Below are 27126 nucleotides of genomic sequence, written 5' to 3' on the forward strand. Positions count from 1 at the left end.
GCTCGGACATAGAAGGTAAGCGGGGAAGGACGGATAGTGGCTGGACTGAGGTCGTGAGATAATCTGTGTGCATCCACAAGGCGAGCCTACCAATAGCGTAATCAAGGTGACTGTGAGAATTACGATAAGGAGGACAACCTATTAGTGTGTGTATTACGCCGATCTGTTGTGAGATCTTTGTTCTGTACGAATGATATTCAACGTATTTAGTCAGTCCAGCATGTAAGCATCATTGTTACATATTGTATATATACTGTTAGAATAAGCGGGTTTTTGTTTATTTTGTAATTAATATACTAGTGGTTTTGAATGTTATACGTTTTTTTGTTTATATTTATAAAATTTAGTATTTCCTTCTTAGTATTTACGTGTCATTTCTTGTACGGCCCTTACTTTTCCTCACCAATTGTGAGACCGATCTTTACCGGTACATTACTCACTACAATATTAACTAAAATGCATTTTGAGATTCAAGTTCCCTGTTCGGTTAGTAATATTGTTGTGCTAATAAATGTTTTAAAAAAATAAAATATATACATCATTAAAGTAAAATTAATACATTTAAATTGCATTGGGTACATTTTAGTTTCTTTTTGCTTTTTCTACCATCTTCTCTTTTAACAGTCACACAAATCAGTCTTGTTTTAAAAAATCAGTTCCTATAATCTAAGAACTTTCTTGTATAAGTTCTTATAAATTTACATTATTATTTAATTAGTTAAAATTGAATTATAACTATTTACAAAAATATAAAATTTTCGAGTCTATCTTACATCCTTTTTTACTCCACCACAGAAGTAACAGTGTATTGGCTTGAATAAACTTCATTAGAACAAATGGTAAATTATAAAAAATCTTCACACAAAGTTAAAATTGATCGAAACGCCGACCTTTTATTTGAGGATTCGACGTCCTTTAAAACTAAAAACAATTAAACAACTAAAGACTAACAAACAAGCCACCAGAGGAGCTGAACCAGTAATATATTGTGCCTTAAGGACAAGGTAGTTGTGATCAAAAATTGTAACCATTGTTTTTAGTTTTAAAGGACGCCGAATCCTCAAATAAAAAGTCGGCGTTTCGATCAATTTTAACTTTGAAGATTTTTTATAATTTACCATTTGTTCTAATGAAGTTTATTCAAGCCAATACACTGTTACTTCTGTGGTGGAGTAAAAAAGGATGTAAGATAGACTTGAAAATTTTATATTTTTGTAAATAGTTATAATTCAATTTTAAATGAAAATATCCTGGGTTGTTCATGATATCATGTATGCTTTTATTTAATTAGTCATAAAAATGTATTATTCATATTTTTATACTTCTAAATTCTGATTTTAAACTAATTTATTTACAAGACAAATATACTTTAAACATTTTTTTTTTAAATTCATGTAGTTATTTCTACAGTTTACTTTCTTACATCAAATTTTAATCTGACAATTTGAACTTGAAAGAAATTATAAAATAAAATCTTCGATATTTTATCCATATCATCATGTAAAATGTACATGCTACATGTTTTCTTTTAGGTAACTTATTTATAAAAATTAATATGCATCACTTCATTCGAAAATCTCCTTTCCTACGAATTCTTTCATATAGTGATTCTACTTATTCATTTTACACTATCCAAAATTCGTCTTTTTTCATAATCAAATCCTTTATTAGTAGTAGGATTACTCCGATGGGATCCCGGAAAATCTATGAAAAAAACTGGGAAATTCTTCTCGTTCCGGGAAATCCCGCAAACTCCTTAAAAATTCACTTTTTTCTTATTTCGTGTTAAAGTTGAAAAAATTTTGCAAACATAAAGTATAATTAACCCATAAACTGTCAGAATATATTTGTTTTTATTAATTTTAAGCCTGCTTATCATTTTTTTAAATTGTTGCTTATTATGGCAAGTCACAGATTGTTAATAATCAGTATGTAGTCTATTTGTGGCAAAAACTCTGAAAATCCTTTACTTGTTGAAACCTGTAGTATCTGCAATAATTGTGCTTAGGCTGTCTTACTTTTTAACCCTGCCCAGTAGCTTCGATAACTGCATTATGCCAGGTTGTGCAAATTGGGCGAGGATACAAATGAGTACGAAGTCTGCAAGTAAGAAGTTTCTCTTCGTAAACCCGATTATTAAAGCCAAATAAATGGCCAAATTATCGGGCAATAAGCTCAAAGCCGCTATTAAAGCGGCCAAAGTAGACTAATCGAGAATACCAGACGGCAAAAGAAGTACTGCCACGCATCTCGAAAACGAACTAGAAGTCTTCTGGGCTACGAGTGAGAAAACGCATAACATCTGTCTTATCTTAAATGCCTTTTCCGATTCTATCGACGTAGTGGAATCGGAAAAGGCATTCTGGATAGCGGGACTTTTCGTTACCAAAATAAGAACGGGATTGAGTGCCTGTGTATTGATTCGACCAACTTTTGCTTTTTAAAATCTTCTTATAAAAATTTACAATAATATTTTGTATTATGTTTTATTTAAAAACCGAAAATTACCTTCTAAGTTAGAAGCTTGATCCGAGCTCATTTTTTTCTTTAAGTTTTTGACTGAATTCAAAGGCATGTTTGTTTTAAGCAGTTTCCAACAAACTTTAATAAATGTTTTTTACTTGTGAAAAATTTCTATGTAATTCAAAAGTAATTTTTTATACATATTTTACACAGCATTACTCAGTGGCGTGCCGTGACATTTGATGATAGGAAAGCTGTGTTAATTGATTGCCCCTGTGTTCGACTTACAGGGGCAATCAATTAATTGCTGTAAATTTCGCGAATGTAGTACACAAAGAAACTGGAATAATTTTCTACAACAGGATCTTTTATTCGCGTATATAGATACAGGAAGGATTGTGGGATGCCAGCTATAATATCTCTATCCCCGACACAGGTATATATTAGTACGGAACCCGACAAAAAAATTAATAACATAAGCTTCAGGTCTCGTGACGACTATTCCGATACATAAATAACTATCTTACAAAGGGTGATTACAAATATATATAGACCTTACATCTAAACTTATAATTAATTATAACTAATGCAGAACGATAGAAGAATTTAGGACAATAAAATAACGGATAGGAGAAGAAAAAAAAGAAATGGGTACCCAACTATTTTGGCGCTAATACGATGAGGTGCATATAACGGTACATATAACGGTGTATATGGCGGATCTCTTCTTAATGACAAAAAAACAGTCAATATATTCACTAAACATAAAGTCCTCTTTGTCTTCACCCACGTGGTCTCAAAGACGCATATGGGAGCTCTCCTTTTCTCGTCTTTCCTCCTTCAGCTCTTACTCAAAAGTGACTCCTTTGTCTTAGTTCTACCCCCGAGGGCTGCGTACAGTCCTATTGTCCGTAATGGGGTCGCCTATTGTTAAGCCATTAAGCACCAGTCAGGGAAGGGTTCCAGGAAGTAAAGATAATAGGAATAGGAAAGAGAAGGAAAAATATATTCTAAGATAAAATAAAATATAACTATACATTACACAAATGGCATCTAGCCACATTGTGCATCAGGGCCCGTTTGTATTAGTTTGTTTGATAAGCCAGTAAAAACCGTATACTTCTTTAAATGTATTTTTAATAGATTATCCGACGTACTTAATAAATAAGAAAGTTCAATATAATTACCTCCGTTATTAGATTCAATAAATTCCCTATGGCCCCTAAATGCAAATTCTTGCTTTGAGAAAAAACATATATCTAAATTAATAGATGTTATATCTATTAGTCGTAATTATCTCGTTATAATTTTCAATATTTATTTTATATTGTCTACCAATGTTAAATTCTATTCCGCTTTGATTTCCAAATTGCTTCCATTTTACGAAAGAATCGTCATTCGTCATAAATTTTATGGTCAGAATGTCGAAATTTTTTTTTGTTCACGTATTTATATTTAATTTAGGCATTGGTCTTTCTCTTTTAATAATCTTTTCTTTTTCATTATACGGTCTCGAACCAAAACTTTTTTAAAATAAATTTTTGAATCACTAGCCACGATATAAGGGCTAAAATTAAAATTATAAAAAAAACTTACTTAGTAAAACAAAATGTGTAATGAATATACATGCCTAGTACAAAAAATTCTTCAATTGTACGAATATACTTTTAAAGAAACTTATAATTAAATATAACTTTGTGAAGAAACGTACATAAAAATAACAAAATAGTCTTTACTTTTTAAATCTTAAAACAACCCACTTAGTAAAATAGCTCCCTACGAGTGGCTAATGAATGGAATTGGAGACGGTCCAGGTAGGTGTGTACATGCCAAATCCCGAGGGTGCCGATACCGGTCGATGTCAAATGCCTCTTTTGTCGCGTCACTAGTATATCTCAAAGGACGCGACGGGGTTGTTGTAGATTTTAAACGTTTCTCACCATAGCTGTAAAAATCTAAATACGTTAAACTTAACAGATTGTCCGTCGTTCGTTTTCTAACTAATTCGTTTTAGGACCGAGTGTCCGCGGAAATTTCCAAAATTGACAACTTTTCGGTCACTTTCATTGAACTGGAAAAATTTCTGTCTTTATTACATCTAATATTATGATGAGATCAGACCCCACTGTACTGAGTTAGTGATTGGTTCGGTTAAGCTTTTGTTTAAGTAAAATTCTGGCTCTTTCAGCAGGGTTATATTTATTTCTCCATTCCCTAATCTCTTAATTATTTAACTACTACTTAGTAGAAATAAGTCGAAACCGGTTACTTTGTACTTGAATATCTGTAGTCTTGGGAAACCATTGGAAAGACAAATTTTTATGACAACGGATATATAAATCGTAAATTTAAGGAAAATAAATTCTAGAGCTTTTTTTGTACCATTGTATGTCTCGTTCATTAAATTTGGTTGTAAACGATGCTGCCAAAGTAACAGTTAATTTTTTAACACTGTACTAGAATTGTACATGTTTTTTCTGCATCCCCTTACAGATGGGACATACTAAATCGTAATATCACCGCTTTAACATCGAAATCCGTAAGTAATATAAGATGGGAGAGCGGAATAAATGCGGAATAAATATATTAAATATTTTAATGGATTTTTTTAAAACTTCTGTCAACTATACAGAACTATCATAAAAACATGCCAGTAAATTCCTATCGGTTGGGTTGAGTTATAAATCTAGTCTAGGGTGGGCAACCTTTTTCATAACGTGGGCCAGAATAAATTTTACGTTATTTCCGCGGGCCGTAGTAGTTAATTGACGCCTTCTTGTGACTCGTAATTTTTTTAGTCTGCAAATACGAAATAAATAAATAAAAAGTTAATTACTACATTTATTTCTCTTATCGTTTTCGAAAATTACAAAGAATTGGAAAAATAACTATTAATTAGTTATTTTTCCAATTTAATAATCTATTAAAGATCTCGCGGGCCGGATAGAAACTTTTCGCCAGCCGCAGCTAGCCTGCGGGCCGGGGGTTTCCCGCCGTTGATCTAGTCTCCTCGTGATTCACATAATCGGATGAGGGCGGCCGAATATCTAGCAGGCAGGCGGCTAACAGCCCACAACTGGTCTGGGATATAAAATTGGACGCTTTACGCGTGTGTTGCTTCTACCAGCTAAACCGTGACGTTGGTGCTCTGTAAAGCAGATGCGCCAATGCCTATAATGTGGCTGCTTGGAAGTTGACAGGCAGGCGGCTAACAGCTCAGAACCGGTCCGGGATATAAAATTAGACGCTTTATGCGTGTGTCGCTTCTACCAGCTAAACCGGGTGAGGTTGGTGCTCCGTAAACCGCACGTGCCAATGCCTATATAATCTGGCTGATTGGAAACTGACCCGGTTTCGACATTCCTTCCGCCATCGAATTATTCGAATATACAATAGCAATCTTATCGTTTTTTTCACACGTAGTATAGAAATTTGTAAAAGATACATAATGCAGTTATAATAAAAAATTAATTTTAATTAATGCTGTACGTTAAAATATGAAAATTTATATTTTATAAAATACAAGGGAAGGTCATTGGAAGGTGAAATCGGCGCTTCCATCACTTCCAATGACGGCACACTACTGGCATTACTAATATTATTTTGGAGGTGGCAGGACGTATTAAGTTACTTAGAAATGAAAAATAATTATATCGTTCAATTTTAAGATTTATTTTATATCTTAAAAATAACTAATTATATCCCAGCAAACGGATGACTTTTTTCTGGAAATCCCGGGACAAGCAAAAGACTTGGAAATGAGAAACTCTAATTAGTATTATTATTTGAAAATTGAAGTAAAAATTAACTTAGTTAAAATTTATTAATATAATAGTATTGTTTGATAGAAGAGATCTATAATTAAATTTTTCTATCTCAAATTTCCTATAATTAATTATAAAATTTAGCTTACAATTTTAAAACTTATAAATTTGTACAGAATAAATCGTAAATATTGCGTTCAAAGTATTTCTCACTCAAAAATGTTCTACCTGATTGGCCGTGGTTACGGCTTTACGTATTAATATCTGTAGCGCAGATTCGTAGTGACGAGCGGCTCTAATGATGCGATGAGGATGGTCCAACCATCGGTCGCGGATGTCTTTCAGAGCTTGCAAACCGGCTTCGATCTTTCCCTCCTTTAAAATATAGATATTAAAAAATTTAATTTATTATTCAAAAGAAAATATATTAGTAATTAGATTCTCAAGATAAAAATAGTAACAGAAATTGCTTTTTTACTGAAACTCCATTAAAGAAATGCAGTTTGTCTTCTAGAGAAATTTTTAGATGGAATACATTAATTTAAACCAACAAACAACAGTTGCTACTACAACATAATTCAAGTGGGTTTTTTTTGTGTATCATCAAATATTCAACTAAATTTTTTAATACTTTCAAAAATTTTAAGAAGTTAATTTTAGAAAATTAACTTATTTTCTGTGCAACCCATTCCCATGCAGAAACTAAATTTTCTGTGTTTCTTATGTTTAAAGGATTATAGAAACATTAATGTTTCTACAGTCCAAATTCAATTAGCAAAACATTCTTTTGCACAGAATCACCTTTAAAGCTGGAAGTGGTTTGCACAAGAGTCCAAAATTCATTATTATACATTTAAAAGCTCTCTTGTAAATCCAAACCGATTCTTCCATTCTAATATTTGTTTGATTCGTTATCTCAAATGACACTGACAAGTGAAATGAGACTCTCTTGTATCCGAGAGAATCTCCAAATTTGGCTGAGAGTAATAATGGCCGAATGGAAATAAAACCTTTTTATGTATAGATTTTGCAGTTTTCTTACCAAAAATGTTTCCACCTTTTTCTATAAGCTGATCCCTTCTTTCTATCAATGAATCTTACAAATCCCTAAATTAATAATATTTTTATTAACTGTGAAACTTATCAAAAACGATCAATGCTGGATCAGAGTATACGGGGCACTGGCACAAATACTTCTTGAAAGATTTCTTTTTAAAATCTACACATCAAGAGCAGCGTTAAAGTATAAAACCAAAATTACCTACAACAAAGTTTTGTAATGAAAAGATAAAACATAATTAAAATAAATGCCACAATTACAATTACAAATTCTATGATTATGTCATTGAATTCTAGTTTAATGTCATTAAACAAAAATTTAAAATAAATAATATAATAAAAACACATTTTCTTACTGAAATATATTTTATATCTATTTTTATATGTATAGTATGTATTAGTATTTAAAGATTGGAATATTTTCATACATTTGGCAAGTCCAGCAGAATTTTATAAAGGATATATCTCATACAATTTTTGGCCATTTTCATTAAAACTCATTCACATAAATAAAATATTTTAATTTTTTCTTATTGCAGATGCCCTCTGACAGCCATTAATAATATTAAAAATCTGTTAATTATTTGCATAGCATACTTATTACTGTATTCTATAGTAATGTGGCTTAATGTATTTAAACTAATATTAAATTAATTCTTTTGCTTATAGATAAAAATGAGTAAAATGGCCTTGCCATTTTCGGGACGAGACTATGTCTCGGAGACTCGGGGCTCGACTGCGCACCTTTTTCTACGGAAAGAGAAAAATACACACTAACCGACGAGGAAAAGCCGACACCGGTACTCGGGGTCCTGGCGTAGATTATGACGGGCTTCGTTGCCACCGTGGTTACGACGGGTCACGTCGTGGGCCAGTTCTTGGCTACGGTAAGTGGGAAGATATCTGTACCCAAATTGTCCCGATGTTGCTCTTGTCGTTTCGCAGGATGGCAAAACGACGAGAGCAAGACAATACATGCGTAACGTGTGTCACATGTTTGTCAAAATTCCATTTTGCAACATTCCATTTCAAAATTCCATTTCAAAATTTCCAATGAGCAATGCATGCACAAATCTCTCACTAGCACCTGTTTGTAGAAACAGCGTTGCCATTTTGTATTTTATTTTGACTCGGTTCTCGGTCCCCTGACTAACTACAAGTCTGGTTATTTTTATGTGCACGTGACTTGGGCACCAAATACTCTGTGCCAACTTGCAATTCCTGACATGTACTCCTTCATACCTCTAAGGTGTCCAGCCATTGACAGCAGTGCGATTTTTTAGACAAGACAGTGTGTCGTCAATAACAACCTATGATGTATTATTAAATTATATTATTATTGTCTTGTGCCTTTATTTATTTCTTTCTTTTAAATAAAAAACATGACTTATCATATGTTTCCAGCACTTTTTTATAGTTCTAACAAATATTTTTGGCTTGATTTACAGACCCAGCGCATGTTCGTTAAGCCTCGTTTCCTTCACTGGCTTAATTATCCATTGCCACCATGTTTTAAGTGGTTTGTTTATGTTTATAAATTATTTATGAAGTACTTAAAATCTTGAGAGACACAGAAGCATAGGCACACTTACTTTAAGTATTTTATTTCGGATTTTCTTGGCCCATGCGATCTCCGCTCTTACACACGAATCATGGACATCTGTTCCTGCACGCCCTCTGGCGGTGCCAGCTCCGTAACAACCTCCTTCGGGTTAGAAGCTGTTCCAATTAGGAGTTATGCTGTGTTTCAAAATGGAACAACTTCTAACCTGAAGAAGGCCTATAAATCAAGCCAAAAATGTTCATTAGAACTATAAGTGTTGGAAATGTACAAAAAGGTGTTTTTTTTTTTATATATAATTTATAAAAATTCCAGCTTATGGGAGAAGATTTAATTTCCTTCTTTTTTTAATGTTTCCTGTTGTATACAAAAATGTATTTCTTTTTATGACTTTCATTTATAATGATGTATTGTAACCTGGCAATTGGCAGGAGCTTGACAACATTACTCATTAAAACAGATAATACACAAATATCTGTTGCCTTGGTATCCGGATGAAATCTGAATCCACAACCTAAACTTACAAATCTCACCAATAATTTCATCATGTAATAACAAAACTTTTTATTAGTCAATATATATCAGTATAACTTCAAAACGAACCTGTTACCAGTGTAAATCTTGTGAAAATCGTCTTACGAGCTTCTCACTAACGTTTTCGAACTTAAAACAGTTCTTCTTCAGGTGAAGACGGAAGAATTTGAAAGATAGAATAGAATGTTTCAAATCGAACCGCTTCGTCTAATTCCATCATGGCTGACATGCGCTGTAGTGTCCGGGTGTTGGTTATCGTCTATGCGTGTCTAAAAGGATTTGCCAGGCCGACGAAATGTCGATCTCTTCTTTTTTGGTTGATGCAGATATTATTACAGCTTGTTTTATATATAGCGACCGCTTCTAACCATTTTATATGTTCCGGGTGGGGCGTCGTTACGATGATTTTAGCCTTATCTAGTTCTGCGTTGATATCTTGATCGGATGCGTATATACTTAGCGCCGTGTTGAGTTTCCGGTGTTGTAGGTCAGCTTGGTGTTCTTTTAATCTGGTCTTTAACGAGCGCTTAGTGGAACCGATGTAAACAAGCTCCCTTTGCCATCTGTTGTCCCTTAGGGGGATAGAGTACACTCCGTACATTCTGTTGGGATCCGGAGGGTCTTTGCAATTTTTTAGGATTTCGGCTATTGTGGGGCCTCTTCGATATGCTATCTGCATCTGCTGTTTTTTGGCTATTTCTCCATATACTTTATAAACGTATGGGTTGTATGTGATAGGAAGCCTTGCTAAATCTTTTTTGTTAGCGCTACCGTTTGCTTGTCCAGCGGATGCGTTTCCTTGGTGATGTTGCCTGGTTATACGCTGTATTAGGGAAGGGTATCCGTGGTCCGTTGCGACCTTTTTAAGATATGCCAGTTCTTTGTCTAGCGCTTTCTTAGTGGAGGAGTAAGAGGTTGCTCTTCTTACTAAGGTTTTGAAAGCGGCCGCTTTATACGAGAACGGGTCGCAGGATCCCTTTGGTATGTATATTGGTGTTGCCGTCAGTTTTCTGTAGACGGACGTTTAGAGGGAGAAAGGAAGAAAAAATATCCCATCTGAGTCTAGAAACATAATAGTAAAAATATTCTTTATGAAAGTGAACAGATTGACAACTACTTGTTCAATAAACTGCAATACAGTACATCACGTCTATCTTCTGACTTAAATGACTTTTATTGCATTTTTGACATGTGATGAATAGGGATTGCAATTGCTGGATCCTTCATCCAGCAATCCAGCTGGATCCAGCACATTCTTCGGCCTGCTGGATCCGCAAATACTCAATTAACTTTCTAAATAATGGCACAAAAGTCTACGTTGTCGAAGTTTCCGCTTTGCTACGTGCGCTATCGCTTGGTGGCGAAAGTGACATTGCCGTTCAGTGCGGGACGTGCTACACCCCCTCTCTATACCGCACCGCCCACCCTTTTACCTCTGCCGATCTAATTGCTAGTTGACTTTCCGCTCTTGCTAAATAAAGTGTCTTTGTGCTAAATGAAATAAGTAACTCCTCTCCTAGTCACGGTGCATAATTCTAATTTATGGTCGGTTGTGACGTCAATGAATCATGTGACGGAATAATTTATGATTATTTGATGACACTGAAACCTTTCTGGCAGGCTAGGGTCTCCATATAAACAAGAAAGAAAGAAAGAAACCAACTAGCATAGAGGCAGAAAGGGCCTTCTCCGCAGCGGGATATATATGCAATTCATTAAGAAGTAGGTTTAGAGACAACACCATCAGTACCATTTGTTTCTTGAAATCCTACTTCCAGAAATGTCAAAAAAATAACAGAAGTGATTGATTTAATTTTATTTAATCCTTTAAAATACTTTATTCAAGACAAGACTAATATTTTATAACTTCTACTCTAATTCTATTAAGTATGAGTTTTTAACTTTTATTCTATAAGGGGTTAGTGAGCTACGACAGACAATTTTATTGTGAAAATTAATGAGAAACCAAGGCTACCTAGTTAGTTAAATAGTTAATTTAATTAATGATTATCAGTATCTTAGATATATTATGATATGAATGTATGCGATTCATGATTGTGATAATAATAACTAACTACTAGACTACTACTAATTACTTACTCACTACTTCACTAACACTAATAATTAAATTACTTATAAATAACTACAGACTGATATGTAGAGCCTATATAAGAAAACTAATAAGACTGATAGCCACTTAGCCACTGATTATCCGTCCTTACATTATTATGAATATATTAATATAAATTAATTAGTAGTATTACCTTTGCTATTATTTAACTTAAAGATTACATTATAATTATAATCTAACTAAACATTTAAAGTTAATTATCTCTATCTCGAATGTTAAACCGAACCAAAGTTAAGTTTACTACCTAAATGTGTAAGAAGTTTTACTGATTTATAGTGACCAACAGGGCCAGATTAACACACTTTGGGGCCCTAGACATTTTCTTCTTACTGGGCCCCCTCCGTCTCCCACAAGAAATAGAGCACAATATATATATTTAACAATAAATAAAACGAAATTAAATAATGTGAAAAACTAAAACAAATCTTAAATTTTTATTAATAAAAAATATTATTCTTATCGCTATAAAAAAAAATTCTAAATTATCGGAAGAATTACTCTCAATAAGAATAAACATAAGAACTCATTTTCTTTAGATTTTACAATTCACAATATCCATATAAAAAGCAATATATTTTTGTTTATTTGTTTATTATATACAGTTATCCAACAGAAAAGTAAACTATCTTATTTACAAATCTTTTCAAAATAGACAGTTTGACCGGGCCCTTCTACAAACTGGGCCCTAGACATTTGTCTCATTTGTCTATTCGATAATCCGGCCCTGGTGACCAATCTAAATAATAAAAGTGGAAATGGTGTCAATGATTTGTTTTTGGAACTTCAACAAGAGTGACTCAATGTCAGAGGTTACAGACAAAAAATCCTTTATATTTTATCATTTCACTTTTATTTTCCAGCACTGACTTAGGCATAGAGTAATTGCTTGTAAAGTTAAATTATTCGGCTTTTGCATCTTTAATATGCAGTTTTAATTTAGGAAGCATATCTAAAGCTTTCTGTGCAACTTTGAACTCAACCCATCTAACAAAATAGAACTATATTGGAATATCTGTGTTACTTGTAATTCATTGATAACCTATTCATCTAGCAAGACTACCATTAAACCAATTTAAACCAATGCCCATAGAAAAAATTGTTTACTTTCCATTGTAGGATATGCACGTGGTGAGTGATTCAACAAGAGAATATAACACATAAATGTTCTCGTCACCCGTGTTTATTCACTTTACAGAATTCTTTTACAATTCCGACACTCCTCGTTCTTTCGCTATTAACCTTTTCTACATATAATTCCTGCAGATACTCGGGTAGAATTGTCAAGCAACCTCGCGACAAAGGAATATTCACCACATTACAAACATAAGGAACTATGACTAAATACTTAAAACTACTTATGCAAATAAAAAAAAAAGAGAGAAGAAAAGATAGACAATAGAATAGTTGGATATATGATGATAGAAAAGAATGGGTACCCAAAGTGTCGACGATCTTGGGATGACGGTGGCAAATGCTAGATTATTAACTTTCTGTGTTTTTGATTGTGGACGTCTCTCCGATCCTCTCAATAAGCTTCTCGAGGTTCCTATATCGGGATATATTTCGGATTTATCTCGAACGCTAGCTTAGGCTTATCGTCTCCTTTGTCCTCCAGTCGATGCCAGAACGACCTGGAGGTCTTCACAACACGTCCTATCTCTTCAACGTCCCAGTCGAAAAGTGACCTCTTGTCCTACACTTAGCCCTCAGGCTACCACCTTTTCTTTGTCTTTTAATTAGGTCACCACCATTTGAACAGGGAAGGGTTAGGGAAGACAGAAGTTTCTAGGAAAAAATAGACAAAAGAACTAACGAAGAGGAAGAAAATGGAATAAATACTAAGAATAATATATACTACAATATACAAAATATGGCGTACGGCCACACCATTTTACTTTTTTGTGATCTCTTTGGAAAGCACCATGAATTATGTGAAGGTCACATAAACTAAAATCCCACTAATCTGCATAATCCTGGACCATGATTTAACTCTTTCTGAAGTAAAATAATTGGCATTCATTTTCCAGATAATTTGTTTTGTGCTGTGGCTGTATGCCATATAAATTTTGTAATTACATATGTGTATTTTTATATTCTTATTTTTCCTTCTATTTCTATATCTCCTGCATATCTTCTCCTCTTTGTTCTATTGTTTGTCTTTCCTAGAATTTTCTTACTCGGAATATCTTTCCTTATATGGTCAAAGTGAAACAATAGGGATCAATAGCCCGAGGGCAATTGTGAGGGAGAGAGGTCACTTTTTGGTTTGAACCTCGGAGAAAGAAGATGTGAATTTAGCTATTCCAGCATGCCTTAGCCCCGTGCAGATTGGACTAGAGGTATACGACCGAAGAAGGAAGTGTTGATGATTTATGAAACGATAAGTTGAACAGAGACAGTTAAAATGTAACAGTTTGAACGCAGTGATTTACTTTGAGAAGAAACGAGGCGAGAGGCCCGGATACGTCGAATTAACGGGATCGATACACGTGCTTGCGACCATCCCATTTTTTTTGGACACAGAAAACTTTGGGTACCCATTCTCCTATTCTTGTTACCTGTCCTATTTTCTATCTTTCCTCTTAGTTGTAGATTTAGCTTTAGAAATTAGTTTTAGTTCAATTTTTAGCTGTAAGTGGTGTACTTCGAGATTAGGTTGTTCGTTTCACCATCAGACACATACTTTGTCACGTTTCGTAATCCGGTTACGAATTTGTGGACCGTAAAGATAACAGAAAAGTGTCTCTAGTGTTGAGTGGTGGAATTGAGACTCGGGGCCGGATTTATCAATCCAGGGGCCCTGGGCACAAATTCGGTGGGGGTCCCCCCTTTAAGAGTTGATAAATTTGACGATTTAAAAAATTTACACAAAATACTGTACTTTCAATTAGATTTGAACTAGGAAGTTGTAAATTTCATTTAAAAATAAGATTATTGTAAACATACATATGTTTTATTGTGTAAAACTAATTATTTTAATTTAACCGAAAAATACCTACGTGAAATTTTTTGCCAAAATTTTCCGACGTTTCATAGGTTTTTTTCCCGGGTTTGGTTTTCTCTGCCCGTTGCCCTCACGATTAGGCCACACTAGGCTGTCGCGGTAATAGAAAAAAAATTATGTTTAAACATAATTTTTTTAGTTTTGTGGGGGCCCCGGGCACAGGCCCCAAATGCCCTTACGTAAATCCGGCCCCGTCGAGACTGCCTGGCATCTAATTCAAGAATCTGTAAATCATCGCATTAGAAAAAATAAAATGTTTTCTTTGTTTGAGTACTCTTTGTGGTTTTTAATCAAGAATCTTAATCTCACAGTGCCTTTTGTCAGGTTTACTTTAATGAAAACTGATAGTGCAATTTGTTTCTTACTTGTCCTAGCTTTCCTATAGACCAGACGTCATTGTCACAACTTTCGGACTTTAGCCCTTAACATCGTCGCCGCGTTTAGAGATTAATCATTGTATTTTTAAATACGTGTTATTTAACTTTATTTAAACTGTAGGTAAGCAATAATTTGTAATACGACGAACAAAATACAGTGGTTTCTCAATACTCAAACGATTCCGTATTCAGACTTTTTCCAAAATTTGTGTTCAAATTCCGGAAAAAGTCGTTCAATATTTGACCAAACAAACGCGACCCACTAGAGTAATTTTCGATTCGTAACGTATTTTTATTTCGTCATCCATAAAAAATTTTTTACGATAAAAATATTTATGGATAGAAATAGAAGAAAAGCAGAACACTACAGATTAACTTACTTGTACCATCACATCTTCAAAAGATTATGATTTCTGGCTTAATTTGCTTAAATTATTTGAAGTAGTTACATGACATAGAATTAGTGTTCTGCTTTTCTTCTATTTTTCATAAAAATAAAAATTATTTTCATATTTTTTTTGAGACGAAGACGATACTTTGTAAAAAGAAATTGCTCCGGTTTAACTAAAATTATAAATATTAACACGTAATATGGCACTTTTGATCGTGACTGTTAATTAATTATTGGTTGGAAACGAAGTATCGATTGCTTTAATAAACGTATTTCTCTTAGTAACAAAAAAAGAAAAAATAGTATACTTTCGTCAACTTCTGGAACGTAACCCTACGCTTCGCATTAGTCCTTCGTTTCGTACGGCACGGATTCGCACGACGCGGCACTTTTTCGGAACGTAACCGCGGCGTCGCGGGAGGGACACCCGTACTTCGTTTACCTGTAAAAAATTAAATGCCGAAATCCAGAGTCTGTTATTCCCCGGACCGCTTCTCACTCCGCCCGACTTCCCCGCCATCACGCCAAGAAGATCGGCAATACAGGACAGAGTTCTGGAGAGTATTTCGGTTTCGGATGCCGATTTCAGACACACTGAAAAATTTTAGACAAGTAGTAATTTACTCGTTTTTAAACAAACAAATAATATAAAAACAACCAATACCATTAGTGTTGCCACCGGCCCAGTCTTCACCGGGGCAAACCGGTTTTTAAATTCACGATTCGGACCGATTATTAATCCGTCCGGTTTTCACATAAATTGCGAAATTGCAAAACAAAATACATTTATAAAAATATTTGCGAGTATTTTATTTTAACGGTTAAAGCCTAACTTCACACCCCACTCAAACTTATCCCTAGGCTAAGAGTGACAGAAAATGTACTTTTAAAATTCTAACTCGAAAATATCTCTGGCAAATATTAGATTTGTTCCAACACAAGTCCCTAACCGGTTAAAATTGGCCCGCGCATCGTCGGGTTCTCGGCCGTAAAACGACATTGCGCACACTCGTGCAGTTTTACGTTCAAACCAGTCGGGGACTCGTGTCGGAACAAACCTATCGTAAAGCAAACGCGACAGTTTCGGTTTATAATTTCTATTTTAATTATTTAATATGACAACTCAAGAAGTCGAAAACCCAAAAAAGAAAAAGCGAACTTCTAAATTTAATAAAGATGGGCCGACACAAAACAAATTCTACTCGCAATAAAAAAAAAACGTAATTTTTTATTTCTAAGTATAACATCCCAACTTTAAAATTGTCCGGGTCGGCAATTTTGGAGAGGTGGCAACACCAAATATTATTAAAGAAACAAAATAAAATCTACAAATAGAAAATTTCAAAAGTTTTTGTAGATATAACAATGTTTAATTCCTCTATAAGTTTTTTTATTAGACTTTATTTTTATAAATATTTTTTCTCAAAATGAAATAATTCAAAAATGTGGCGCACTAAAAATTTGCTTATTAGCAGCATTATATTTATTTTTACTAAAAATTTAAATAAAGAAAATACTTACGAAATTTTATTCTATTTTATTTATTTACACAAAATTTCTTTACTAATTTAAAAATCTGATTATATTTTTAATTACGTAACTTAAAATGCGAACCCTCAATTTTTGTGAATCTCAAACTGCCGACGGTGTATCGTAAAATTTTTTAAAACTTTTATTAACGACTTTTACTAAAACTAAAGCGGTCTTTTAGATCCCAATCCTAAAGCAGTCTCGTTAAGAATATAACACTCGCCGTAGTTTCGTGCAGACGGCCCGCGGATTATCCGTTCGAAAGTCGACTCGAAAGCGGTTACGGGTAACGCGACGAGCTCGTCAAATATCTTTTTCTTCGTTTAAAATCGTCGACTTTAGTCGTAGAAAAAGCTGTTCAAATTAATCGTTATTAAATAAATTATTAATCATATTATATTATAAAAATATAATATATTAATAAAATTTAATATTAGTACAAGATACGTCTAATTGCCTATCTTTAGAACAAATTATCGAGCTGCAATTTTCAAACTGCACACCTAACAGTCGGTCCTTCCTTAATTCTCGAGAACAAAGTTACGTAGATAAAAGTCAATATTAGATGTGGAAAGCTTAGGAGCAGGAAGCTGCGATTAACTATATATGAACTTCCAGTTTAAACTGGAAGTTCGTATATATACATAATTGGGGCCTCCCGCTCCACTTTATTTCGATCGAAAAATTTTCTCCAGAATGGAATTTAGACGACCGGCGCGACTATTCTAAACAGGAAAAGTACGATTTACGGGGGCCGAACACTACTAAAATTGAAAGCGTATATTTTAAAATTAAATAAATTAAAAATACGATTAAAAATTTCAGCCCGGCATCGTGACCACGTCACAATAAATTGCTTGTCGTATTATATACATATATCTAAAACAAATTTCTAAGCTTCGGCAATTTATTTAATTATTTGATTCAAATAGTTCGGATTAGTTTATCTAAAGAGTGAAATTCAATTCTTTTAAAGTATAAATCTTCGAATAAATATACAGTCAACTTGCCTTAAAACGAACATCGATAATGCAAATTCTGGTGTTAAAAAATTTTGCCATTGCCCAATCGACAACATTAATTTTCGGGCGATAAAGCAAATAAATATTTTTCGGTTCTTGTTAGATCGACGTGTAAATTACCTTCACAACCCCCGAGAAATAATCCATTTCCAACAACGGTTGCTTTTTCACTTTTCGACACTTTTCAAAGTGGTACTGTCATTTTGGGTAGAACAAATTTTCTTCTCTCGTTAAGCAAAGGCAGCTTTGACCTCCGATTGTAGAGCAATTTAAGCGTTGGTTTTAGCGGAATATTCTACCGCACTCAGAAAATACAGGTTAAAGTTTAAGGACGTCCACCTGTTTAAACGGATGCGGTCCCGCGCCAAAACGAGCTAGTTTGCGTGTTGGGGAGTGCCAAGTTTGGCTACTTTTTTACTCTTTCGGCACCAAAAAGTATTTTTGCTTTTTCAAACAATCTTCGACAGAAAAAATCACCGATTTCTCTTAACTTTTTTGTTTAGCCTTTCCGATATACCGCGCCATACTTAAACGACGAATACCTTCTTCTCGTTTTCTTTCATTCGAAAATCATTTAGAATATTAATTTATTTAGTTTTATAAACTAAAAAATTATTTACCTTCGTCCAGAACGTCGACGACTCTTTTATCCCATCCCTCCAGGTGCGCCGTTCGAAAATACGGAAGAACCGGACTATCGCCGTTGTTCGAAAGGATTTTACTAATTTCTTTCAAAGCTATCGATGCATATAATTCTCTGAAAAATGAATTACAAATATAACAATAATCATATTTTATTAATATCGCTTAATAACTAAATTCTAATAATATACATCGCGTAACCTTTACACTTTAGCTTTAGCACTCAACTACTAAAATAATATATTACGTAAGCTCGATTTGGGATTTAGATCATACGTGTAAACTAGATAAATTCCATAAAATAGCGTATTTTCGCGGAATGACTGGCATGCCGGTTTAAGCGAGGCTATACGTCCCTCGTCCACCGGTGGCCGGGCGGTTCCTTCCCCGGACACCGGGAGTTGGGTCGTGGGTTCGCGCCTGGCTCGGACGGGCTAGCAGGGTGGAGTTTTCCGGATTTTCTCCACGTCCGTAACGCCCGAACAGAAGCCAGTTTCCCTTTTTTTTTTTTTTTTTTTTTTTAACTCTTTCCGCCCTGTGGGCACTAAGAGGGCCTCTTTTAGTAGGCCCATTATGGGTTCGGCCAGGCCCACAATGGTGCGACCGGGTGGTGAGGGACGGGGCCCGACATATCCGAACGGACCACCCCCCGAAAAATTCCTGGGGATTATTCGACCCGTTCGGATTCGATCCCGGGTCCCCCAGAGCGGTAGGCTGCCACCTTTACCGCTCGGCCATCCGGCCGTCAGCCAGTTTCCCTTAAAGAGTCCTCCCGCAAGGCATCTCTTCTAGGCAGATCGCCCAGGCGTTGCCTCGCCATAACTAAACAAACAAATACGTATACATCCCTCTCTGGAGGGAGCATTAAAAAAACGAACGAGTTTTTATTCTAAAACCGAGACTGTCAGCGTTACATCAAAAACTACGATTACACGTTTTTGATGTCTTCGTTTCGTCTTTTATCTAACCACGTAAAATACTCGTGGAATTCCGAAGGTGCATTTTTATGTGTATTTTATTGTTATTTGATTCAAAAACGCAAAAATAAACATATTAAATTTAAGAAACGCGCTGTAAATTATCGCGTCTCGATTAACGTAGGCTCTACGCGAAATTTGAAAGGAAGGCGTTATTTTTAAGACGGGGTAGATGGTCGGTGTCTAACTGTCTAACTACAGTAGAGAGTCGTTAACCGGAATCAATTGGGGACTGGGGTGGTTCCGATTACGGATTATGTACGAAAAAATATATTAACCTGCGCGATGTTGAAATTTTTCTCCGTCGCGTGTCGCTTCGTGTCGAATTTTCGTCGATTTTAAGCCTAACGAAAATTTTTATAATAATAATCGAGGCTATCGTATCGTTAAAAATCATTTCTTCATTTTGTACAAACAAAATAAATATATTGAAGAATATAAAAACGTAAAAATTATACTTTAGAAGTAAATCTAGTATCAAAAACGTTCGATTCGGCACGACACAGTCCGACCGAAAATCGTGCCGATTACCGGCGTTCGGATTATCGACTCTCTACCGTACTACTGCTACTGTCGATTAGTCGTTAATTGTTTTATTGCCCCGTCGACGAAAACTCTCCACCCCGATTTTAAGTCGGTGTTGTTATTTTATTGCACTGCTCGTAGTATTTTATAGAAACGTTCGATCCGTGGAAAGTGCACGTGTCGAAATCAAACTGCCACTTGGTATTCTTTCAATTTGTCGTTCGACATCCGTTTTCTTTCTCCCGTATAAATCTTTTTTACATTATCGCCAGTACAATTTAGTCCACACGACTCCTTTACATTTTAAAACATTAAATGATTTTTTCTTTTTAATAAGGTTATTTTTTAATTTACTTTTAAAATTAGCTCGTTTGAAAATTCCTTACAAAGTTTACTACGGTATATTTTTCGAAAACATTGGGAATAGAACATATACACTATCTTAATAGATTTAATGTAAAAAATCATGAATAATATAATCTCTATTCCATTTTTCTAATAGCCTATTAGGATTCCCATTTTAAAAAGCATAGTTTTCAATAAACGGCAGTTTTATCTGTCGTGGTTTCTGATTTATTCGGATTAGATGAGACTTCATTACATAATTAATAAGTGTCGAGTTAATTTTGAGGCCAAGTGAAATATGTTAAAAATTGGCAAAGTCCAATAAATAATCTACAATACGTACCGTACATTAAATTTTACAAATTTAGAATGAAATATCTTTCGGTTCCTTCGGGGAAATTTTCCAAGTACAAATAGGACCACGCGACTGGTGTAAATGTCTTTGCGGGAGACTTCTATTAGTTACTAAATATCCAAAGCCTTCGAATAATGTTTTGCAAATTTTGACCCCTCTCCGTCCCGATGACTTTTTGTAGTCAGACGAGCCACTCTTATCCTTAAAACCGTGTAATACCCTATTCACACTGTACATTTTAAGCCAGCTTAAGGTACGAAATACGAAAGGAACCGGTTTAACTACCAACGACCGGCTCGGCTCAAGTCGCTTTCTCAAAGAAGCTTAATTCGCTTCGACTTCCCACGAGGTCCTCCACAAGTTCAAAAATAATGGCGGAAGCAGATGTACAGGTACAGATGTTCGAACAAACGATACTCTTCTCTTTGTAAAAAGGGCTGGCAGAATTACAATTTAATAAAAAGTAAAAAAAAGTAAAAACACTAGAACAACTGTTCTAGTTTTTTTACTTTTGTGGAAATAGTTGTTCCTGGTGATTGGACATGGCAAGCAGTGAAGATTGGACTAGTATCCATCTGTAATGTTTTTTACTTTTTATTGGATACTCTTCTCTGTTCGCACGTATATGCCGCTTCGGTACAAGAAGTTTAAATGATAATATAAATTTCTGTCAAAAATCCATTCTTATCGCAGTTCTATCGCTAAAGTGATATAAACATCGAGCGAACCGTGCTGCCAACGACGACGACATCGCCGATAATAAATGTTAATAATTCCTAACTAACGTCTTACGCTCTTTAAATAAGTTATTTATAATTTAAATTACTAAATATAAATTAATTTACGACGATTTACGAAAAACAAGCAAAAGTTTGTACACCCACTCGAGGGTTTTTTTTTTTTTTATAACTCTTTCCGCCCTGTGGGCACTAAGAGGGCCTCTTTCAGTAGGCCCATTATGGGTTCGGCCAGGCCCACAATGGGGTGACCGGGTGGTGAGGGACGGGGCCCGACATATCCGAACGGACCACCCCCCGAAAAATTCCTGGGGATTATTCGACCCGTTCGGACTCGATCCCGGGTCCCCCAGAGCGGTAGGCTGCCACCTTGACCGCTCGGCCATCCGGCCGTCTCCACTCGAGGGTTAAGCGAATAATTCGCTTTAATTACCTAGTGCGAACGAGTAGTTAATCTTGTTTTCGACAATGCGACTTAACTTAATTCTGCTTTAAATCTTAATCCGCTTAAATTGTACGGTGCGAATAGGGTATAATCTAAGAAAGCCGATCAAATTTATTTTATTTTTAAATTTAAACTTTAGATGGGAGAATAATGAAAAATTTTCTGCAACTCCTCTCGAACAAACAGAAACACGATAAAACAGACACATAAATCGATTACAAATAACAATCGTAACGGTTCAAAGTTTGGTGGCTAACTTTCTTCCCAAATGGCCTTTTCCGTTTAAATGCCGTCGGCTTTTTTAACTTTTAAAAGTCCCTCGCGCTCATTGTTACTTCCGCTAACAGTTTCCTCGATACCGCGATCCTCCAAACACAATGCGGTGTCTATATAGAACACACTTATAAAAGATAATAGACTATATCGAAACTCGAAACAATTTTTTAAGAGAAGAGCGCTACGCGACCGTAGAAGGATCCCGTCCCCGACTGTAGCGATTCACCGTAGCCACCGACTTTTTGCCTATCCCCCTCCAATCGAGGTATGTGGTTTAGAATGTTCCCTTAAGCTTCGATAGAAAAAATTCACTCTTCAACTTTTGTGTGTGACTCGGACGGCAACTTCAGAAAAATATTTTAAAATTAATTTCTGTTTCCATCCACATTTTTGCCATATTTTAGCCGCACCTTCTCGACCCGAGTCCATCTCTATTTTAAAACGGCGGGAAACTGCATTTTTCCAACGCATCGACACATCGTTAAAAGAACGCAAAACCAAAAACGTTCGATAATTTGCCGTTAATTACGATTAAGACAAGTGGAGAAAGAGCTTAAAAGTATCGAGCTCCGATTTAATTCGGTCGAGCACTCAAAACGACACACAAAAGTCTACGTTTCCAGCGAGAAAGCGCAAAAGTTTCATTTAAAACACGCGCGCTTAGCATACGTTCTCTCATTCCCCTCGAGAAAATATAAATGCGCATATGTACACGGGACGAGTCGAGAGCCCCGCGCACCTTTTTCATTCCACAATTACCGAAGCTATATTAATTTTGTTAATATAGGTACAGTGCGTAGGAAGTCGAGAACGGGAAGTGGACGGGACCAAAAACGATCTCCATACACGACTTCCTACGTAACTACATTAACAAAGTTAATATACGGTACTTTTAGTACATTTCGAACGAAAAAGATGCACCCCGTATATATAGGCTCTATAGAGGTATAGACTATATATAAACGTACATTTTTATTTCTTGCCGTTTCCAATAAATATAGCGTAACGTCTAGCTGGAAACTCGGTACTAAAAGTATATCGACGGCGACCATTACCCGGTTCCGGCCCGCCTACGACGAAAAGTTTCTAGACTCTGGCGTAATTCGAGCTTTCGCGGGTTTTGCCGTAAAGTATTAAAAATCACGAGACGATACAAAGTCAATTCGGTAATAAGCGATACTCTCATTTCGGAAAAAAATTTAGAAAATCGCCCGGCGGTATTCGGAAAACTGAAAATTATCCATCGTTACGGCAATTCTACAATATATTAGTTAATTAATATCTGACTATAGACTAAAATATTATTTCCATACAGCTGCCGATGACATTTATTTGGCAAGTAACTAGTAAAATTCCTACCTTCGAGTCCGAAATGCTTCTTCGTAGTCGTTAAATTTTAATATATCGTTTATGGAAAATCTCGTTCTGTTTTTCCACCTGTTTAATAAAAACGAAAATTTCGTTAAAATTCAATAAGTAATATTAAAAGAAAACGCGCTGAAACAATCTTTATTTCGATACGTAAATATCGAAATATCTACCTATCTTTTCACTCGTCGAAAAATAATGTTTCTTTTATATTTACTTTAGTTACTACGGCCTTCCCACTCATTTAATAATTAAAATCGTAACGCTATTAACGATATCAAATGTTTAGTAATTTTAAATTTAAAACTAGGAGTACAAAAATTGTACCTCGGCAACAAATAGTTTCGGTACAGAATTACGGAATAAAACTTCGGTGTCAAACGTGACGAGTGAAAAATACGGTTCGACAAAAATTCTTATTACATTTCTCCGTAACTCTCTACCGCACAAGCACCGTTCAAAAATATCGACGTATTTAGAATAGTTTCCCGCAATCTTCTCGAGTATTTAATTAAAATTCGCGTTTTAATTATTAGTAATGTTATAAGACGGCGACCGTCGACTTTGGACAAATTCTCCGGTTTGGGCTTAATTTGGTGTTTATTTAATTCGTAATCGGGCAACGCTTCGCAGTACGTAACGTCTTCCAAAAAGAACGACGATAGAAATAGCAATATAAGACACAAAAAGTAAAACGAACAATCCGGGCTCTAATTCGATTAACAGATTTAATACAAAACTGCAAAGCCTTACGCAAATCCGTACCGGCACGTTTTGCTACCGGGTAATTTGTACGCAACACCCGGCGAACTAGGACTTTTTCTTTAAGAAAAGTTTCGAAACCCGGGTAATGGCCTACCGTGGCTACCGCTATTATATTGTTAATCGGAATGTCGTATTTATTCAAATATTCTTCCGAATTCCGAAAATGTCGTCGGACCTTTTCCATCACATTCGAGATATTTAGCAAATAAAAATTCCTCCGTGTTTTGACATTTCGTCTTCCCGGCGTAAGCCGTAAGAGAAAAAACAGACTCGTCGAGTCGAATAGAAAATATGCAATTTTTCACTTCCGAAACTACTATCGTTTTACTAAATTCGCACTTAACGGTAAGCGCTTTAAAACATCGACCGAGTCTTTTTTGTTACGTCGTCGACGACATCTTTAATTGCGGGTACGACCGTATCTTCCGCAGTTTTTCCTTTTTTGCTATATCGAGCGACATCTGGTAGGAAGCGATATCGTTTATAGAAGAAGCGGACGACTTCGTAAAACTTTTTATATTTAGACGCGTGGCAAATTTTCTTTTAAATGTTTTAAAAAACCAAAATCTTTATCCACTCGATCGGAATAAACTCCCTCGAGACGGTCTTTCCTTTTAGCCGGTTTCGTCGCATCATTTATAAAAGTTTTCGCGCAAAGAGGATACGCGGGTATCGTTTCGTTTGTTGGAGAAGGAATAAATCCAAACTTTAAATAATCCAATGAATATTGTCGACATTTTTTTCTTCGGCACTGTTTGAGAGGTTTTCTTCCATAAAATTAATCGATTCTAGATTAATTTCGCTCGAATATTTCCAAAAACACGTATAATTTGTCGGAAACGATCGATATAAAATACGCTATAAACAAAAATTGTCCGAATACTTATCGAGTGCGTCTCGTTCGAAGACGCCGTCGCTTAAGCTCGTTTTCGTCGCGGAGCGGCACATCGGACGGCGAACGCGTACCGAGCGTGTCACGTGACATTTGTGGGCGCTATTCGGTCGCGTAACTACTCGTCTCCGACGCGTTTCCCGATCACAAATCGAAGAACATTTAATTTCGATTAAACCTAGGAGGCTGGCCAAAAGGCGGCTTTTGGGGGCAAGTTTTGGACGGGAGGAAATTAACCGGGAAGGAAAAAAGAAACGGTTTGGAAAGTTTTAAAATTATTTTTCCCGGTCCGAATTCCACCCGGCGAAAAAACTAAACGGAAATAACTTTATTATTAATCTAGAAATCGACAAAGAACGGGTAAAGAGTCACCCCAGGTAACGATCCCGGTTCCAAGTTTCTTCTCCCGTAAAAAGTAGTAAATGTTCCGAAAAATCGTCGGCCGTCCAATACAGTTTTGCCCGGAGCAGGGTCTTCCGGTCGTCTCCCTGGAATAACACGCCGGAAGAAGGTAACTTATAAATAGCACGCAATAACCCGACAACATATTTCGCGTAAGGAAAATAGCCGAAAGGAATTTTATAACACAAAATAAAAGTCGGTTACCAGATGCGGGTCCCACAGGTCGTCGGGGCCAATTCCGGTCCTTTGGAAAAATCGATTCCACGGCCGATTACAAAAGGTACCGCGCCCGTCCGAGAAGGGAACCTGTCGGCAGATAATAAGGTAGACATTTTTATTTCCCTCCCGGTTTTCCGTCGGCGTTTAATTAAAATTTCCGGTTACCGGATCGGCGGATAAATTTTGCGCCGGATTCCGTCGGTACCGGGTCCGGGCCTTCCGGACCTTAAAAACGGGGGAAAATAATTAAGATAAGGCAATTAATAGAAGCCGCCGACGAAAATTCTCTCGGGTTTTTATTTCGACTACTTCGGGCGGAAGACGTCGGTTTCTCACTCGCGGCCCGGTCTCGGAGGCCGACGTCGGGCCTGGCCGGACGGCAAAATCACACGACGGAGACGGAGACGGAGAGATAAGCCGCGAGCCTACGTACGGCACCCGCGTATTTTAAAGAAATACGCACGGATACGAGTAAAGCCAGCGTACAAATTAGTCGGAGGCCGCGAGGGAGAGTAAGGCCAGGAACACACATGCGTAAAATTCAGCGTAAAATCTAGTATAAAACAGAAAACGTAAAAATTTTTCTGAAATTTTGGCTGAAACAGAACTGAAAATAGAGTAGAGCGTGTCTCTACTTTTTACGCCGTAAAATTTTTACGCTAAAATTCCTCCAATAAAGAGAAGTCTTTTCTGTGACGTCAAAGCAGACACATGCTTCTTATTCTAACAATGGCGGCAACGAGGGTTAACCGTACAATTGTGATGGTCTCGAAAAAACAAAAAATAAATGAAATACAGGGGTTTATCGAATCCGTTCGACCACATCAGTGTCATGCATGAAGACACTGTATTTAAACAACGTTTATGGATGGCTGTAAGTGCAAAATTTCAAACAACGGGTAGGTCTTGTAAAATCGATATATAGGCCTAGTATTTAGATCTCACGTTCTTTATTTGAATTCGGAATATAAGTCTATTAATTTAAATTTTCTATATTATAGCAGAGGAAGTGGAGAAAAAATGGAAGGTACAAAGGGATAGATAGCCTATACGAGAGGAAAAAGTTAATAAAATTAGCACTGTTGATGGCAGTAGTGTTTCCTATTCGGCCAGAATTTTTACGTACGTGTGTTCTGGCATAAAAGCGTAAAACAGAAACTGAACCGAAAGCTGATTTCTGATTCAGTTTTCTGCCACACAATTTTACGCATGTGTGTTCCTGGCCTAACGACGACGGAAATGAGAGAAAGGCCGGTTACCGCGGAAAAGTTGGCCTACGTCCTCTCTCGTTTTTAAATGTAGTATTTCTGCGTGGCAATCTACCCGATCCGCGTCGGAAATA

General features: G+C 35.9%; 1 protein-coding gene across 8 annotated transcripts in view; it reads right to left on the minus strand.

Moving 5' to 3' along the window:
- The window catches only part of LOC136990826 (L-fucose kinase-like), a 58413-nt gene that overhangs the window by 20896 nt on the left and 10391 nt on the right, over positions 1-27126 (minus strand). For all 8 annotated transcript variants that reach the window (XM_067289263.1, XM_067289266.1, XM_067289262.1 and 5 more), the window contains 6 exons: positions 25770-25871; positions 25536-25651; positions 23498-23575; positions 18457-18593; positions 15727-15878; positions 6456-6602 (listed from right to left, as the gene is read on the minus strand). In XM_067289263.1, coding sequence (XP_067145364.1) covers positions 6456-6602; positions 15727-15878; positions 18457-18593; positions 23498-23575; positions 25536-25651; positions 25770-25871 — 732 coding nt within the window. The remainder of the gene's footprint in view (positions 1-6455; positions 6603-15726; positions 15879-18456; positions 18594-23497; positions 23576-25535; positions 25652-25769; positions 25872-27126) is intronic.

Source organism: Centruroides vittatus, unplaced genomic scaffold (genome assembly GCF_030686945.1).
Source record: "Centruroides vittatus isolate TY-2023 unplaced genomic scaffold, ASM3068694v2 contig_1343, whole genome shotgun sequence".
Taxonomy (NCBI): domain Eukaryota; kingdom Metazoa; phylum Arthropoda; class Arachnida; order Scorpiones; family Buthidae; genus Centruroides; species Centruroides vittatus.